Consider the following 17682-nt stretch of genomic DNA (forward strand, 5'->3'; position numbering starts at 1 on the left):
CATGGCTGCATGATATGGCAGAAAGCAGAGGAGTAATTTAAAGATAATGCAAAGAATTGATTATTAAAAGAGAGACATCCAGGCAAGTTCCAAGGTCAAAAACTCCATTACCAAAATAAATTCCATCAATTAACCACCAGGTATTATTGCTGAGTTTTGCTATGCAAAGAGAGACTTAGAAGATATAAAGCATAGTTCCTGACATTTTGGAATTTACAGTCTAGTTGAAGAGAGCACAATAACATGTGAGAAAGAAAGTATCATCAAACAACAAATTCTGTGGTCCTGACTATTAGTGCCTTAAAAATTCAGGATAAACTTATATCCCATAGTGTTTACTCAGTGCTTATATTTTACTATTTAAAAAATACAGTTAGGGACTTCCCTGGTGATGCAGTGGTTAAGAATCCTCCTGCCAGTGCAGGGGACACGGGTTTGAGCCCTGGTCTGGGAAGATCCCACATGCCGCAGAGCAACTAAGCCCGTGCACCACAACTACTGAGCCTGTGCTCTAGAGCCCGCAAGCCACAACTACGGAGCCCGCGAGCCACAACTACTGAAGCCCGCGCACCTAGAGCCCATGCTCCGCAACAAGAGAAGCCACCGTGATGAGAAGCCCGCGCACCGCAACGAAGAGTAGCCCCCACTCGCCGCAACTAGAGAAAACCTGCGCGCGGCAACGAGGACCCAATGCAGCCATAACTAACTAACTAACTAACTAAATAAATAAATAAATAAAGTACTAAAAAATTTAAAAATTAAAAATATAGTTAATGAATAAACATCACAACAAACATTACGTTAAGATTGTTTATACTTTACTGTAATTTGCAACAACTTTTAATAGTGAATATAAAAAGTGCATTTCTTTATGTGCAAAAACCTTACTGAAATAAATTTAAATTTATAAATAGCCATTTTTTTCTTTCTTATAAAAAGTATAGTCATTAAGCTTAATTAATTTGTAGATTGTTATTTAATGTTATCTGTAATTCTGTAATAAACATATGGTCCTATTTATTTTTACATTAAGTTGTTTTAACAAATTCTATTCAAGGAATTTGAGTAAAACTGTAAAAAAAAAATTTGGGGTCCATGTTATATTTCATGCATGTATGATTTTATCATTGTAACGAGTGTATATATACTTCTATTTTTTGCACACCACTCTATAAACTTTTTTTTCTGTAGCTCAAATTTGTCATATTTACTGCCTATAAAATATTCTGATATTGCATAATTTAGGTAACTGCTTCACCTTTTTAAAAAAAATAAATCTATTTATTTATTCATTTATTTATTTTTGGCTGCGTTGGGTCTTCGTTGCTGTGCGTAGGCTCTCTCTAGTTGCGGTGAGCGGGGGCTACTCTTTGTTGCAGTGAGCGGGCTTCTCATCGCAGTGGCTTCTCTTGTTGCAGAGCACGGCCTCTAGGCTCATGGGCTTCAGTAGTTGTGGCTTGTGGGCTCTAGAGCGCAGGCTCAGTAGTTGTGGTGCACGGGCTTAGTTGCTCCATGGCATGTGGGATCTTCCCAGACCAGGGCTTGAACCCATGTCCCCTGCATTGGCAGGTGGATTCTTAACCAGAGAAGTCCAATAACTGCTTCACTTCTGTTGGTCATAAAGTTCTTCTTTTCTCTTTAGATTATTTCCTTAGGAAGAATTTCCAGGAGTGAGAATTACTGGGACAAAAGATAGGATATAGATATGTTCATTTACACATATATTATGTAACTTATATGCTGTCTTTTAAAGAAGTATTGGAATAGCTTTAATCACCTATCCAAATTCATTGTGAATCCAGAGGTGTACTGTTGTACACAGATTTTGAGAAAGTGAAGTTTACATGCTTGAAAAGTAATGTAATCATGATTATACTCTACTCATTAAAAGGTATTCTTTCCAATGTAAATGGTTTTGTAATTTTCAGTGACTAATGGAATTAATTTTTAATTTTTTCCAGAATACATGTGATGCAGAGAAGTCTTATGAAGTGTTATTGAGCTTTGTGATAAGGGAACTATCTAAAGGAAAGTTATACCATGAAGAAGGAACGCAGGAGTGTGCAACGGTATGTTCTCTATGACCAGATGTAGTGGTTATTTAAAAATTTAGATTTTCTTGCCATTATGAATATTACTGTTTGTTATGTCTATTATAGAACGAATTGTTCTGATTTTCTTTTTTAACTTTAGATTAGCCCTGTTGCTTGGTCTCCTGAATCCACAGAAAAGTACTTACAGGACTTCTGCTTACCTTTCCTCAGAATCACCAGCCTTCTTCAGCACCACCTTTTTGGGGAAGATTTACCTAGCTGCCAGGTATAATTTGTGGTAGAGAGTAGGGAGCCTTTTTTTTTTTTCAAACAATTATCTAATTTTAAAAAATATACTGACATATAATACTTATATCTATTATATATCCAGAACTGTCATACAAGTATATGTTAGTCTAACTCAAAGGAATAAATATTTAGAATATTTACTATTATTGTTACTTTTGTATTTATTAGCATCTACCCATTTTTATAGTAATATTACTAATATTTGACATTAGAGGAGTTTTGGATTAGATCTGTGGTAATAAATGCCCAGTACTTGAACAGAAGATAGTATTCATATTAATATATTTATCACTAATCGTCATTGGCTTTTAATATCCTTTTTAAAGGGTGTCATGTTATGTTGGCCAGCAAGCTGGTTGTTTGAATATCTGATGGAATTTATGTAATTTTAGAATTGCAAAATATTCAATTTGTAGCCAATTTAAACTTGGATGAATGAATTATCACTGGTTTAATCTATTTTGTAAAACTGTGGGTCAGTGTGAGTAGGCAAGAAAGTGACAGAGTAGGAAACCAGAAGGTAAGTAAACCAAACTGTGTTTATAGGATTATGTCCCTGACATTATCTGCCATTCATTTCCAGGGAATTTGATGTGAGAATTAAGTCACTTATCATATTTATGGTCTTTGAAGCCTGCCTGTGGTATATCAGAATTAAGCTGTTGATTGTTCCTTCTCTCTTAAATAATTGACCATTGCATTAAATAGTTTGGATTCCTTGGTTTTTATCAAGTGATTCAAGATAAACTCTGCACATTTGTCCCCAAAACATTCTATTTAGAATTCTAAGATATTGAACAAATTAAAAATATTCATCCATTAGATATTTTCTTTCATAGTTATTTATTTTTAAATTTGAACTTAAAAGCATGTTTCCTTCTGGCATGTGAACATCCTCAAGCATAGAGAAGGTTAACCAAACAAAATCTACTACTTCCTTCATCAGCTTTGCTTTCTTCACATCTAAAAGCCAAAGGCTGTGGTTCTTTGTGTTCTTGTATTCTTGGTTTATTTTGTCATTTGTTTTTTTTTTTTTTTTTAATTAATTTATTTAATTATTTTTGGCTGTGTTGGGTCTTCGTTTCTGTGTGAGGGCTTTCTCCAGTTGTGGCAAGCGGGGGCCACTCTTCATCGCGGTGCGCGGGCCTCTCATTATCGCGGCCTCTCTTGTTGCGGAGCACAGGCTCCAGACGCGCAGGCTCAGTAGTTGTGGCTCACGGGCCTAGTTGCTCCGCGGCATGTGGGATCTTCCCAGACCAGGGCTCGGACCCGTGTCCCCTGCATTAGCAGGCAGATTCTCAACCACTGCGCCACCAGGGAAGCCCCTGTCATTTGTTTTTATTGGAGGGTAGTTTTCTCCCATAAACTGAGAAGTACCTGGAAGCAGAAGCTCTAGTATTGAGCATTGAAAATTAGTCTGGGGCTTGGGTGTACAGTGATGCCTATAGTAGAGCACTGGGAATATATTTAGACCAAGGAAGAAATTTATCTATTAGGAGGCATGAAAAGGAATGGTGTGACATAGTGTCAGAAAGACAGGTTAAGGGGAAATTGTGGTGGATCTTGAATTTCACATGAAAGGAATTTGGACCACTGAAAGATTTTTGGACAAAAATGTGACATGATTCAAATTTTATTTCAGCATGAAACCTCATTCTAATATGAGACATTTTGTGAGCTGTGAGGATTGGAGGGACTAGGAACAGAAAAGCCAGTTGGGAAAGGAAATATTAGAAATAGAAGAGGATAGGGAGCAATTAAAGATTTCGGAGATGAAATAGTAAGCATTTGACAGCTAGTTGAACATGTAGGAGTCAAGGGAGAAGAAAGAAGCATACTGTACTTGGGTTTTGAGCCTGGGAGATTTGAACTGTTATGGTACAGTTGATGGAGGAGGAATATGGAGCAGTTTTGTGTGGGCCGAGATGAAAGTATTTTGCATATATTCAATTTGAGGGGTTGGTTGGATTATTTGAGTTAAGTGGATATATTCACCTGAAGTGAGAAAAGTAAGATTACAACTTTAGATAGAAATTTGCTCTTTCTGTTTAGAGTTCTGTCATCTGTGTAATCTTTTTTTGCTTTTAAGTATATATGTAATACATAAAAATGTATGTAATTATAGAAATATATGAATATATAATATAGAAATATAAATATACAGTTAGATATTTGTTTGCTCTTCTACTTTATTCACTTTGGCTTTTTTGTTTCTATTAATCATGGTAGTATGATATAGATGGGTATAATATTATGCCTACTTTTAACTTTTGTGGATTTGACATTTTTTTCTTTATGTCACTTTCTTTCATTTGGAGTATTTTGTTTCACCCATTCATAGCTCATACTTTTATCCAAAAAATGTTTTATTAAAGTTTATTCCTTTGCTCCCTTTGATTCTAATTGCAAATCTATTCACTCAGCAGTTTTCCCTTAATGTTTTCTTCTTTATTTCTTGACGTTAACTCAGGAATCGTTCATTCATAGCCCTTTGTTTCATTTGCGGGAGAAAGGACTAAACATTTATTTGTTCAAAGATATTTACAAAGCAGTTTATAATGGCTGGCTGTTTCTTAACTAGCTTATAAACTAGGTTTTCACTTTACAGTGAGGAAACTGAAGGATGAAGACACATCTAAGCTAGTAAGTCAGTTAGAGGTAGAATTTACCACATTCATCTGATAGTATTTATATTGTTCCCCTTGTTCACTTCTTTAACTGAAATAATCTCTTCAATTTTGAGAGGAAAGATGGAGGTGCATATGTACGCAATACAGTTGATCACACTCCTCAGCTTTGGCGTACTAAGTATAGTGCCTCTAATATTATTCTCCCTTTGTTCCCCACATGATATCTTATCCCTTACTTCTCAGAAGTAATGTGTATGTCAATATAAACTGCATATAGTGTTATTTTGTGTTTGTTTAATTTGTATAACTGGTATTGTGCTATAAATCTTGTATCTTTCTTACTTTTTTCGTGCTAAATATTATATCATTTAGACCTAATCATGTAGCTCGAGATAATTCTTTCTTATTTCTTCATAGTGGTATTCCAATATATGTGTATTCCACATTTTACTTACTCCTCATTGGTGAACATCTAGACTGCCTTCAAATCTTTGCTACCATGAAAAAAAATAAACTGCTGCAATGAACCTAATGTTTTGTATACTTTTAAACTTTCTCTGGATTCTATACCTAGCTAGCTATGGGATTGCCTATGTATGTATGGGATACATTCTGCCTCCTTGCCTTCTAACATGGCTGCTCAAGGTTCACATTCCCATTTGCATCGCGTGAGGGTTCTTGTTTTCTGCCCTATACTTGCTAGCACTTATTATCCAGTGTTCTAATATTTGCCAGTCAGCTGTGGGTAAAGTATATGCTTATGGTTAATTTACTTTGCACTTCTCTAATATAAATGCAGTTGATCATCAGTCCGTGTACTTTTTAGACATTTAAATTTTCCTCTGTATATTTCCTATTCCTATTCTTTGAGCATTTAAAAAAATTGGGTTTTCTGTCACTGTCTTGCTATTGCTTTGTCAGTTTTGCAGATATCTTTTAACAGACTTTGTATTGCCCTTTGTGGAATGGAAATCTTTAATTTTAATGTCGTCAGACCTATCACTTTTTTATTTATGACTTATGCTTTTGGAATCTTATTTTTAAAATCCTTCTCCAGTCTGAGATTATAAAGTTATTTTATATTTTCTTCTCTTATTTTTATAGTTTTGTCTTTACATTTATATTTTTCATTTAATTTGAAGTTTATTTTGTAGTAAGGTATGAAGTAAAGATCTAATTTTTTCTCCATTTGATGAGGCAGTTTTCCTAAGACTATTTACAAAATAATCTATTTATAAAATAACCTGACTTTTTCATACTAGTTTCTTATGCTAACATGTTTCTATATTTCTGGATTCTTTGTTGTATACTACTGACCTATTTGTTCCTATACTAGTAGCACACTTTTTTTTTTTTTAAATAAACATTTATTTATTTTTGGCTGCATTGGGTCTTCGTTGCTGCGCACTGGCTTTCTCTAGTTGCGGCGAGCAGGGGCTACTCTTCGTTGCGGTGCGCGGGCTTCTCATTGCGGTGCCTTCTCTTGTTGCGGAGCACTGGCTATAGGCGTGCGGGCTTCAGTAGTTGTGGCGCGTGGGCTCAGTAGTTGTGGCTCATGGGCTCTAGAGCGCAGGCTCAGTAGTCTTGGCACATGGGCTTAGGTGCTCCGTGGCATGTGGGATCTTCCTGGACCAGGGCTCAAACCCGTGTCCCCTGCATTGGCAGGTGGATTCTTAACTACTGCACCACCAGGGAAGCCCCCACTGCGCCACCAGGGAAGCTCCACACTCTTAACAATGGTTTTATTATAGACATTATATCTGGCAGGGTGAGTTTCACTTTTTTTTTTCCTTCTAATATCTTTTTGCCAAATTCTTTTTTCTAAAATTTTTTTCTGGTTAGCTATATATGCACCTTTATTCTTATATATAAATGTTTTATCAATTCGTAAATATCTTTCCAAACTCCTACAAGCTGTTAGATGAGAATCTCTTTGAATTATCGTTTTAAGGCATTGAACATAGTTTTTATGTCCATTTATTCAAGTCTTCTTTTAATACTTTCATAGAATTTTAAAATTGTCATCTTAAAGTCTGGTATTTTTTATAAAGCTAATCTAGAGGCTTTATGGTTTTAGTTTCTATTTAAATGATATCTTGTTGTCTGTAACATTCTCTGATTACTCCTTGCTGGTATAAAATAATACTATTGATTTTTGTATGTTCTTGTGACTGGGCACTTGCTGAACTCTCTATTAATTCTAGTAGTTTGCCTGTTGATTCTTTTAGGTATTTTGTGTATCATATCATCTGAAAATAATGACAGTATTATCCCTTCCTTTCAAATCTTTATTTCTCTATTGTTGTCTTAATGCATGTCCAGTACTATTTTGAGCAGTGAAAGTAATAGGCAGTATCCTTTTTTGTGCCCTACCCCAAAGAGAATGCTTTTAAAGTTTCCTGTGTATGTCTGTTTGTTTGTTTTATTGTCAATGGAATCATTTAAAATTACATTTTCCAATATGTTGCTAAAATGGAGAAATCCAGTTGGAATTTTTGAACATTAATCTTCTATATTTAGCCACCTTGCTAATGAATTCAGTGATTATTTCTAATAGCCAGGACGCTCTTGAGTTTAATAATACACTTTTTTTTTTTTTTGTGTGTGTAACTGCTGAGTTATCAGACAGAATCCCTGGCCTCCAGGAGGCCTGGTTATTTCTTATTTATTTATTTATTTATTTTTAAAAGTATTTTAATTAATTAATTAATTAATTTTATTTTTGGCTGTGTTGGGTCTTCGTTTCTGTGCGAGGGCTTTCTCTAGTTGTGGCAAGTGGGGGCCACTCTTCATCGCGGTGCGCGGGCCTCTCACTATCGTGGCTTCTCCCATTGCGGAGCACAGGCTCCAGACGCGCACGCTCAGTAGTTGTGGCTCACGGGCCTAGTTGCTCCGCGGCATGTGGGATCTTCCCAGACCAGGGCTCGAACCCGTGTCCCCTGCATTGGCAGGCAGATTCTCAACCACTGCGCCACCAGGGAAGCCCAATAATACACTTTTTAAACAAACATTTTGTTATCCATGGGACATCATCAAGAATGGTACCTGGTACATGTTCTGACACAGAAGCCTGCTCTCCACACAAATCTATTAGACTTTCCTTATTTAGTTAAATATCTTAGTCTAACACTATTTCTAGTACCATATTAGGGCTGATTATAGTAACGCATGTGGTTCTCTTTATCTTTGCTCCAACTTAATTGCATCTTCTCTTATTTATACTCTAATTCTGGAATTATTAACAGAGGGACTGGAGGTAGTTTTTGAATTCCATAGCATTGTTTGTAAACTGTTTGTGTATGTGTATTTTTCTTGGAAGAAAATAGTTATCAGATTATTATAGGTGGATTATCCACCCACCCTCCAAAGTTGAAAAACCACTGCTCTAATATATCTCCTTTAATTCTTTTGTCTTTCTTCTATCTGTCAAAAGTAGTTTCTCTTCGAATAATAATGATAGCTAGCATTTATTGTACACTGACTACATGCTAAGCATTGTTTTAAGTGCTTTGCATTTAAATTCATTTAAGCTTCACAAAATTATGAGGTAGCTGTTATAATCTTCACTTTACAGACAAGAAAACAGGCACAGAGAGATGAATAACTTGCTCAAGATTCACAGCTAGTAAGTAAAGCTGCCAGAATTCAAACACATTTAGTCCGGATGCCAAATCTGTACTATTAACATCTGACCTATGCTGCTGCTTAGTACACAAATCAGTTTTTGAGGAGTACATGTTATTTTCTTCTAGTTTTAAGTCTGTAAAAGCCACTGTCTTATTGCATATTATACTCTGTTTGATCTCAATATGAATACTCTATAGACATTTCTTAAAGTATAATAATATAGTGATTGATTTGTTGATAGTCGAATAGACATACAAGAATAGCAGACAAAATTGAAAACATCTCAAGTGTCCATCAATGAAAAACTGGTTAAATAAATTGTGGTTTATTCATACAATGGCATACTCTGCAGAAGAAAAAAGAATAGAAAGTTTTCTATGTGCTAATATGGAAAATTCTCAAAAATATATTAAGTATCCCAAGGCAAGGTGTGCTTGTATTAAATGAAAATAGAGGAAAAATAATGGTACTCATATTTGCTTGTGTGTGTGTATGTATGATACTCTGGAAAAATACGTTAAGAATTATGGTCAGTTCTTACCGAGGAGTTCGGTTAGTGAGTTTGAGATTTGGATAGAAGGGAAAAAAGAATGGTGGAGAGACTTTTTTAAAAACAGTATCTTTTTATACTTCTAGTTTTTAAATAGTATAAATATACCACTGCAATAATTTATAGAAAAAAAAATATTTATTTTTTGAACAGGTAATGTATTCACATTTTTTAAAATGCAAAAGGTACAAGAAGATATTCTATGGAAAAAAATCTCTGTTTTACCCCTTTCACTAGCCACTTGATTGCTGCCCAGTTGCTATCAGTTTCCTCTGTATTATTCCAGAGACATTTTATGCATATACAAGAAATATGTGTGTGTGGGGAGGGTGTATTTTTTTTTTCTTTTAGTCCTCTTTTTATACATTGTTCTTCAGCTTGCATTTTTTTCCCCTTAAGAGTGTATCTTGGAGATCATTTCATATTCAATACATGAAGACCTTCCTCATTTTGTCTTACAGTTTCAGAATATTTCATGTATGATGTACCAGGATGTATTTAATTAGTCCCCTATTAATAAACATTTGGGTTATTTCTAGTCCGTTGCTATTTACAAATGATACCGCAATGAATAATAGTATGCACAAGTTATTTTGCATGTTTTTGATTGTATTTGTAGGATAAATTCTTAGAAGTAGCTGAGTAATAGTCCATTGTATATATGTACCACATTGGGAAGCTGCTGTATAGCACAGGGAGCTCGGCTCGGTGCTCTGTGATGACCTAGATGGGTGGGATGGGGGGGCGATGGGAGGGAAGTCCAAGAGGGAGGGGATGTATGTATACGTATAGCTGATTCACGTCATTGTACAGCAGAAACTACCACAGCTTTGTAAAGCAATTATACTCCAAAAAAAAAAAAAAGTTTATGCACACACACACACAAAAATCCTTAGAAGTGATTTGCTGTTTCAGCATTTGCATACTTCTGTAGTTTTGATGGTTATTGCCAGAGTACCTTTCATTGAAGTTGTACCAATTATGTTAACACCAGTGATGTGTGAGTTTCCCTGTACTTGTGTCTACTTAGTGTGTTATCATATTATTTAATCTTTGCCTCTTTTTGGTCTAGGTAAAATATCTCAATGTAGATTTTTTTTTTTTTTAAGGTTGTTTCAATTTACATTTTTCCTAAGGTTGAGCATTTTCCTTATGCAGAGCCATTTGGTTTTCTTTACTATGACCTACTTGTTACATAATGCTTCTTTTGAAAATAATTAGGAAATGAAAATGACTGGGAAAATCATTTAGTATCTGATCTTTTTTTTTTTTTTTTAAACGTCATTAGGGTTTTCTTTTTTATTTTTTTAATTAATTAATTAATTAATTTATGGCTGTGTTGGGTCTTCATTTCTATGCGAGGGCTTTCTCTAGTTGTGGCAAGTGGGGGCCACTCTTCATCGCGGTGCGTGGGCCTCTCATTATCGCGGCCTCTCTTGTTGCGGAGCACAGGCTCCAGACGCGCAGGCTCAGTCATTGTGGCTCACGGGCCTAGTTGCTCCGCGGCATGTGGGATCTTCCCAGACCAGGGCTCGAACCCATGACCCTTGCATTGGCAGGCAGATTCTCAACCACTGTGCCACCAGGGAAGCCCCCTAGTATCTGATCTTTAAAAAAGTATCTCATGAGTTTTTCTTTGTGTAGAATAATCTGCCACTCTCATCTATTTTGTCCAAGTCAAATGATAGGGAGGAATGAGAAACTTTTCTTTCATTTTTTTCTTCTTTTATACATTTTTCCTCAGGTTTCTTTCATTTTAGTGACCCACTTTTGGATTCAACATCTGCTTCATGAGAGGCCAAGTAATCCTGAAGTAGTCTGTGAATCCCAGGGGGAAAAATACATTTATGTAGATCTTTGTTCATTTTTATCCATTGTTGGATTTCCTGTCATAAAGAAGATGAAAAAGTATTGCTATTTTCCTACCATTAGTAGTTCCCATTGTCTCAAGTTGTTTTTGTGCCTTACATTAGAACATAAATGCCCTCTCTCAATAGAGCAGGAAGATATAACAGCTGTAAATATATATGCACAAAACAACAAAACCCCAAATTACATAAAGCAGAAATTGACAGAATTGAAAGAAGAAATAGACAATCCGCAATTATAGCTGGAAACTTCAGTGTTTTTTCTTAGTAATCAATAACAAGTAGATAGAAAATCAACAGGGATAAATGAGACCTGAACCATACTATCAGTCAGCTTGATTGACATCTATAGAATACTCCACCAAACAATATCGGAATGCATATTTTTTACAAGTGCACATGGCCCATTCACCAGAGTGTACCATATGCCAAGCCATAAACCAAGTAGCAATAAATTTAAAAGAATTGAAATCACAAAACATATTTTCTTACCACACAGAATTAAATTAGAAGTCAGTAAAAGAAAGAAATATATGAATCCCAAAATGTGTGAGGATTAAGCAGCACACTTCTAAATAACTTATGTATCAAAGCAGAAATCACATGGAAATCAGAAAACACGTAAACTGAGTGAAAATGAAAACACAGCATAGCAAAATTGTGAAATGCCCCTAAAATAGTTCTTGGAGAGATATAGCTTCAAATGCTTATATTTAAACAGAGGAAAGGTCTAAAATCATTTATCTAAATTGTTACTTTATGAAACTAGAATAAGAGTAAATTAAACCCAAAACAAGTAAAAGAAAGGAAATTACAAAAATCAGAGCAGAAGTCAATGAATAGTAAAGGAGAAACAGTAGAGAAAATCAATTAGTTCAAAATCTGGTTCTTTGCAAAGATCAATAAAATGGATACACCTAAATGTCAGGAGCTCAGCTGAGCTGGGAGAGAGAGAACTGAGCTGCTAGGTACTGGAGTGGCTGATTAAAGCAGGAAGCCGCAAATGAAAGAGTTAAACCTTTAATCACTTACTGTGATAGTATAATCAAGAGGCTAAAATCAGAGAAAATGCTGATTCCCTGTTCCATCACCTTCATAGAATGAAATGGTGTACCGGTTAAGGATCAGGTGGATCAGCACGGATGTGGGAATCTGTTAAGGGAGCCTCAAACAGAAGGTTCTTGCAGTGTCATGAACTCTGAGGTGGAGAGGGGGGTGAAGGGGTAGGGATAGGAGTGGAAAAGTCCTGGGTGCTGAGTCAGAGTGGGGAAAAGTTTCTTGAAGGTTTCAGCTTTTTCCCTTCATAAGGTGGCCTTGGCAGAAGTGTCAAAGTAACCCCTGCCCAAGGCCTCAGATAGAGAGGCCTAGGAATAAAGTTGCCAGGCCTGGGAATGTAAATGTGTGAAAGAGCATGACTGGCCAGGGGGCCTGAGACCATGATTGCAAATCCCTTCAGAGACTGCAGTGCACTGACTGTGTGCCAAGTCTGGTGGAGGGAGGACAGTTTTCACCATGAGGCCTGCAAAGTAAAACCTTTGTAATTATCTATAGTTAGGCCTGAAGAAACACACATAGGTTTTTAACCGGGAACCAGACTCCTCACTAGATTGATAATGGAAAAAAAAAAAAAGAGAGAAGATACAAATTACCAACATCAGGAATGAAGGAGGAAACGTTCCTACAGAACCATAAGAGAATATTATGAATAACATTTGCAAACAAATTTGATAACATAGATAAAATGAACAAATTCTTTGAAAGATGCAAATTACTAAAACTGACTCAAGAAGAAATAGAAAATTTTGAATAGATCTATATTGAGTAAGGAAATTGATTTAGTTATTAAACTTCTACAATTATTATCCTGCCAAAAAATGAGATCAACAACTTTATAACAACAAAGATAACATCATGATGAATTCTATGAAAAATTTAAGGAAGAAATTGTATCAATATTATATAAACTTAGTAAACAGAGGAAGAAGGGACACTCCATACTCATTTTATGAGGCCAGTTTTACCAATACCCAATCCAGGCATCATGAGAAAAGAAAACTACAAACCCATATCTCTCATGAACATAGAAGCAAAAGCCTTAATAAAATATTACCAGTAAAAAGGATAATACACCATGACCAAATGGGTTTATCCTAGGAATGCACATTGGCTCAACAACAATAAAAAATCAATAAACTTAATTCACCATATTAATAGAATACATTTTTTAAAAGCATATGATCATCTCAGTAGCCATTTGACAAAATCTAACACCCTTTCATGGTAAAAAAAAAAAAAAAAAAAACACTAAAAAAAAGAATAGAAGGGAAAGTCTGATAAAGGGCACCTATGAGAACCCCATAGCTAATATCATATTTAAAAGTGAAAGATAGAAAGCTTGCCCACAAAGATAAGAAATAAGACAAGGATGTCTGCCCTCTTCCTGTCTTTTAAGCACTATATTGGAGGTTCTAGAAAGAGCAGTTAGGCAAGAAAAAGAAATAAAAGGCATCCAGATTGGAAAGGAAGATGGAAAACAATCTCTGTTTGCAAATTAGATGATCTTGTTTGTGGAAAATTGTAAGGAATCTCTAAAAAGCTATTAGAGCTAATAAACGAGTTTAGCAAGGTTGTAGGGTATATGATAAATGTACAAAAAAAGTCAGTTGTGTTTCTGTACATTAGCAATGAGTAGTCTGAAAATGAAATTAAGAAAATAGGGTGATGGAAATATTCTGGAATTAGATAGTGGGTGATGGTTGCACAATTTTGTGAATATACTAAAACTCACTAAATTGTACATTTTAAAAGGATGAATTTTATGGTATACAAATTATATGTCAAAAAATATATTGAGAAATTATTGAGAGGCAAAGAATATACAAATCAATTTTCACTGCAAAGTAAAGGAGCTGTTACAGTGGAGGATTACTGGACTGAATGTCAATATTATGACATAGTATGAGTGTGTTTCATGTTTGGTAATTGCAATCATTGTTGCTTTTGTTGTGGTCATCCATGTACAATGCTTGGTGTCAGTCTATTTATCTCTTGTAAAAATAAAATACAGTGTGTGAAAAAAATATATATATATATTGAGAAATTATTGTATCCGGAATATATCAGGAACTCATAACTCAATAATAAAAAAGCAAAAAACACAAAGTGAGCAAAAAATTTGAATAGGGCACACTTCTCATCAGAATGTATATGAATGACCAACAATACATGAAAAGGTGGTCAACATCATTATTGATTAGAGTACAAATTAATGTTACAAGTGTTGGTGAGGATCTGGAGTACCTGACACTCTTCAGTCATTTGCTGGTGCGAATGCAAAATGGTATAGTCAAATTTGGAAGAAGTTTGACAGCTTCTTTAAAAAGTTAAGCATACTTACAGTACAACCCCAAAATAAATAGGTGTCTACCAAAATAAATGAAAACTTATGTCCACATAAAGACTTTTATATGAATGTTCATAACAGACTAATTTGTAGTAGTTAAAAACTGGCAACAACCCAGAATTCCATCAACAAGCAAATGCATGAACAAAATGTGGTGTATTCATCCAGTGGAATACTACTCAGCAATAAAAAGGAATGGACTGCTGATACACGCAATAACACGAATGAATCTAAAAATACTGCGCTAAGTGAAAGAGGCCAGGTACAAGAGACTACATACTGTATGATTCCATTTACATGGAATTTTTAAAAATCCCTAAACTATAATGGCAGATTATAGTTGGCAGAAAGCAGATAAGTGGCAGATTATAATGGCAGAAAGCAGATAAGTGGTTGTTTGGGGCCAGGAGTAGGGGCTGGAATTGATTGCAAAAGAGCACCAAGGAACTTTTTCAGGGGATGGAATTGTTCTAAAATTTTATTGTAGCAGTGGTTGCATGAGTATACATTTTCCAAAATTCATCAGACTTCACTTAAAGTGGGTGAATTTTATGGTATGTAAATTATACCTCAGTAAAGTTAGTTTTTAACATGCCTTATTAATGTATCTATACAAATGGGGGATTTGTGGCCTCATTTCTAGTGATTTAAAAAATTAGCATCTTTTTCAGCCTGCGTATCATTTTGCTTTTTCATCTTTATTTCTTTTTTTTTTTGGCTGTGCTGCACGTCTTGTGGGATCTTAGTACCCCGACCAGGGATTGAACCTGGGTCCCGGCAGTGAAAGCGCCAGAGACCTAACCTCTGGACCATCAGGGAGTTCCCCTTTATTTCTTCTTTATAGCGTATTTCAGAACTTTGTACTTAATCCACATAATTAGTTGTTTTGCACACATGTTTATTGAATGTCTGCTATGTGCCAAGCACCGGGAGGACAGAGCCCCTACTCCCAGGGACTACTCCCACAGTCGTAGAGGACAGGAATTTGAAGGATGTTAGGAATTAATTGACCCAGCGGACAGGGGAGAGTAGACTAACTTGCCTCCTAAATGGATTTTCAGTTAAATAAAGAGGGGTGGGGGGTATATTTTGGTGTTTACAAGACTAACAAACTCCTTTAAAAATCAACTTTCAAGATATGAGTCCTTGGATCATTGATTCCACTGGTTTTGTTATTACTGACTAGAGCTTCAGAGTACCTGGCACTTAGAGCTCTCAAGTTTTTAAAAACTGTACCCTCTTTTTATTTATTTACTTTTTTTAAAGAAAATCCTTTTTTTTTTTTTTTTTAAAGTATTTGTTTTACATTTATTTATTTTTGGCTGTGTTGGGTCTTCGTTTCTGTGCGAGGGCTTTCTCCAGCTGTGGCGAGCAGGGGCCACTCTTCATGGCGGTGCGCGGGCCTCTCACTATGGCGGCCTCTCTTGTTGCGGAGCACCGGCTCCAGACGCGCAGGCTCAGTAATTGTGGCTCACGGGCCCAGCTGCTCCGCGGCACGTGGGATCTTCCCAGACCAGGGCACGAACCCGTGTCCCCTGCATTGGCAGGCAGATTCTCAACCACTGCGCCACCTGGGAAGCCCTCTACTCTCTTTTTAAAACTGACTTTGTTTTACACTCATTCAGGGTCTAGGCAAATGATTTAGCACTGTCTGTTGTGAATTCCATGTTTTCGCTATTGTTCTTCTTTATCCACACTGACAGTCTATGTCTTTTTAACAAAAAGTCACTTTCCCTTTGCCCCAAATTAACATTTGCTTTCATAGAGTAGCTAGGTTCTATAGGCTATATTCATCAAATATGTGAAAACACTATTTTTAAAGTAAATGTATAAATGAAGCAGATGCTATGGCACTTAGAAGTTAAATTTCAAAGAGAAATGTTATGGGAATATTGGATATAACAGCTTGGAACCTTTTTCTCTCTTCTTTGCTCCTCTTACTCCCCTCACTTTATTTAGTTGACTCAGTTAAGAAAGTTTTCTTACTATCCAGAAGTAATTGATGAGAATGACACTTAAAATATCTATAATGGGAAATGTTCATGATGAAATGTCTTGAGAATTTTCTGTTTCATATCTAAAAGGAAGAAGAAGAATTTTCAGTTCTTTCCAGCTGCCTGGGACTTCTGCCAACATTTTACCAAACAGAACATCCATTCATCAGTGCCTCCTGTCTGGATTGGCCAGTTCCAGCATTTGACATTATATCTCAGTGGTGTTTTGAGATAAATTCATTTACTGAAAGACATGCCGAACAAGGAAAGGTATGTAAAAAGAGTAATACTCACTTGCTATAGTGGTGACATGCTAATAGGTAAGAGAATAATGAAGAATTTAAAATTTCAGGTAATCTAGTCTTGGCAGTATTTATTAAACTAATTATTTTGAAAAAATGGTTTACTTATATTTATTTATGAGTATAGAAGCAGAAATGTTTCAGTTAACAAAACTAAGGTATAGTGTGTTACTTTTAGTTTGTTTTAGGTCATCAGGTTTTTATTGAATACCTTAAATAGTCATAGCACTAGACTTGGAAGGTACAAAGGAATTTTAAGATAGACAAGGAACTTGTAAGCTTATTGGAAAGAGGACTGTCACATAAAAATTAAAGATTTGGACTTGCACATCTAAAAGATCATGTCTTTAACTTTAAAATTTGCTGACTCTATGCTGCCAGCTTGATGGGTAAAGGTGTTGTGTTGGAGGTGAGGGAATTGGAAAGGTGGAGTGCAGGCAGTGGTGGGTGGCTCTTAGTGCCATGGTTTGGTGCTCAGACTCTCTTCTATCTAGAATTACAGTTTTTGAGAAATGGAATAATATGATGAAAGTAGTGTTTTAGGGAGGTAATTTTAGTGGATTTTTTAGTAAGTAAAATTGACGTTATGGAGAAAGGGAAACCAGAGATTATTTAGTGGTGAAGAAAATCTGGATTATTGTTTTGATAGCTAGCAGAAATTAGACAGAATGTAACCAATGCAAGAGACACATTTGAGAAAAATATATAGGCCTTGGTGACATGACTTTAAAATCTTGAACTCAAGTCATCAGAAGAGTAGTAACTAGTATACATAGTTCTGATAGGAACCTGCTCCTGCTTAAAAACCACTGACGATGATGTCCCATTGGCTGTGGAGAAAGACAGGAAGCTTTTCATGGCTTTTCATGGCATTCACCATCTTGCTTGCCTTTCTAACTTCATTTCATACCACTTCCCAGCCACCACCTTGCTTAAACCACGAAAGACTATTTCTTAAGTATGCTA

At 35.7% G+C, this 17682-nt stretch overlaps 1 protein-coding gene across 3 annotated transcripts in view; it reads left to right on the forward strand.

The window, feature by feature from the left end:
• The window catches only part of UBR3 (ubiquitin protein ligase E3 component n-recognin 3), a 229729-nt gene that overhangs the window by 205000 nt on the left and 7047 nt on the right, over positions 1-17682 (forward strand). For all 3 annotated transcript variants that reach the window (XM_061184691.1, XM_061184709.1, XM_061184700.1), the window contains exons 34-36: positions 1962-2069; positions 2194-2319; positions 16505-16684. In XM_061184691.1, the coding sequence (XP_061040674.1) occupies positions 1962-2069; positions 2194-2319; positions 16505-16684 (414 nt within the window). The remainder of the gene's footprint in view (positions 1-1961; positions 2070-2193; positions 2320-16504; positions 16685-17682) is intronic.

Source organism: Eubalaena glacialis, chromosome 1, assembly GCF_028564815.1.
Source record: "Eubalaena glacialis isolate mEubGla1 chromosome 1, mEubGla1.1.hap2.+ XY, whole genome shotgun sequence".
NCBI lineage: Eukaryota > Metazoa > Chordata > Mammalia > Artiodactyla > Balaenidae > Eubalaena > Eubalaena glacialis.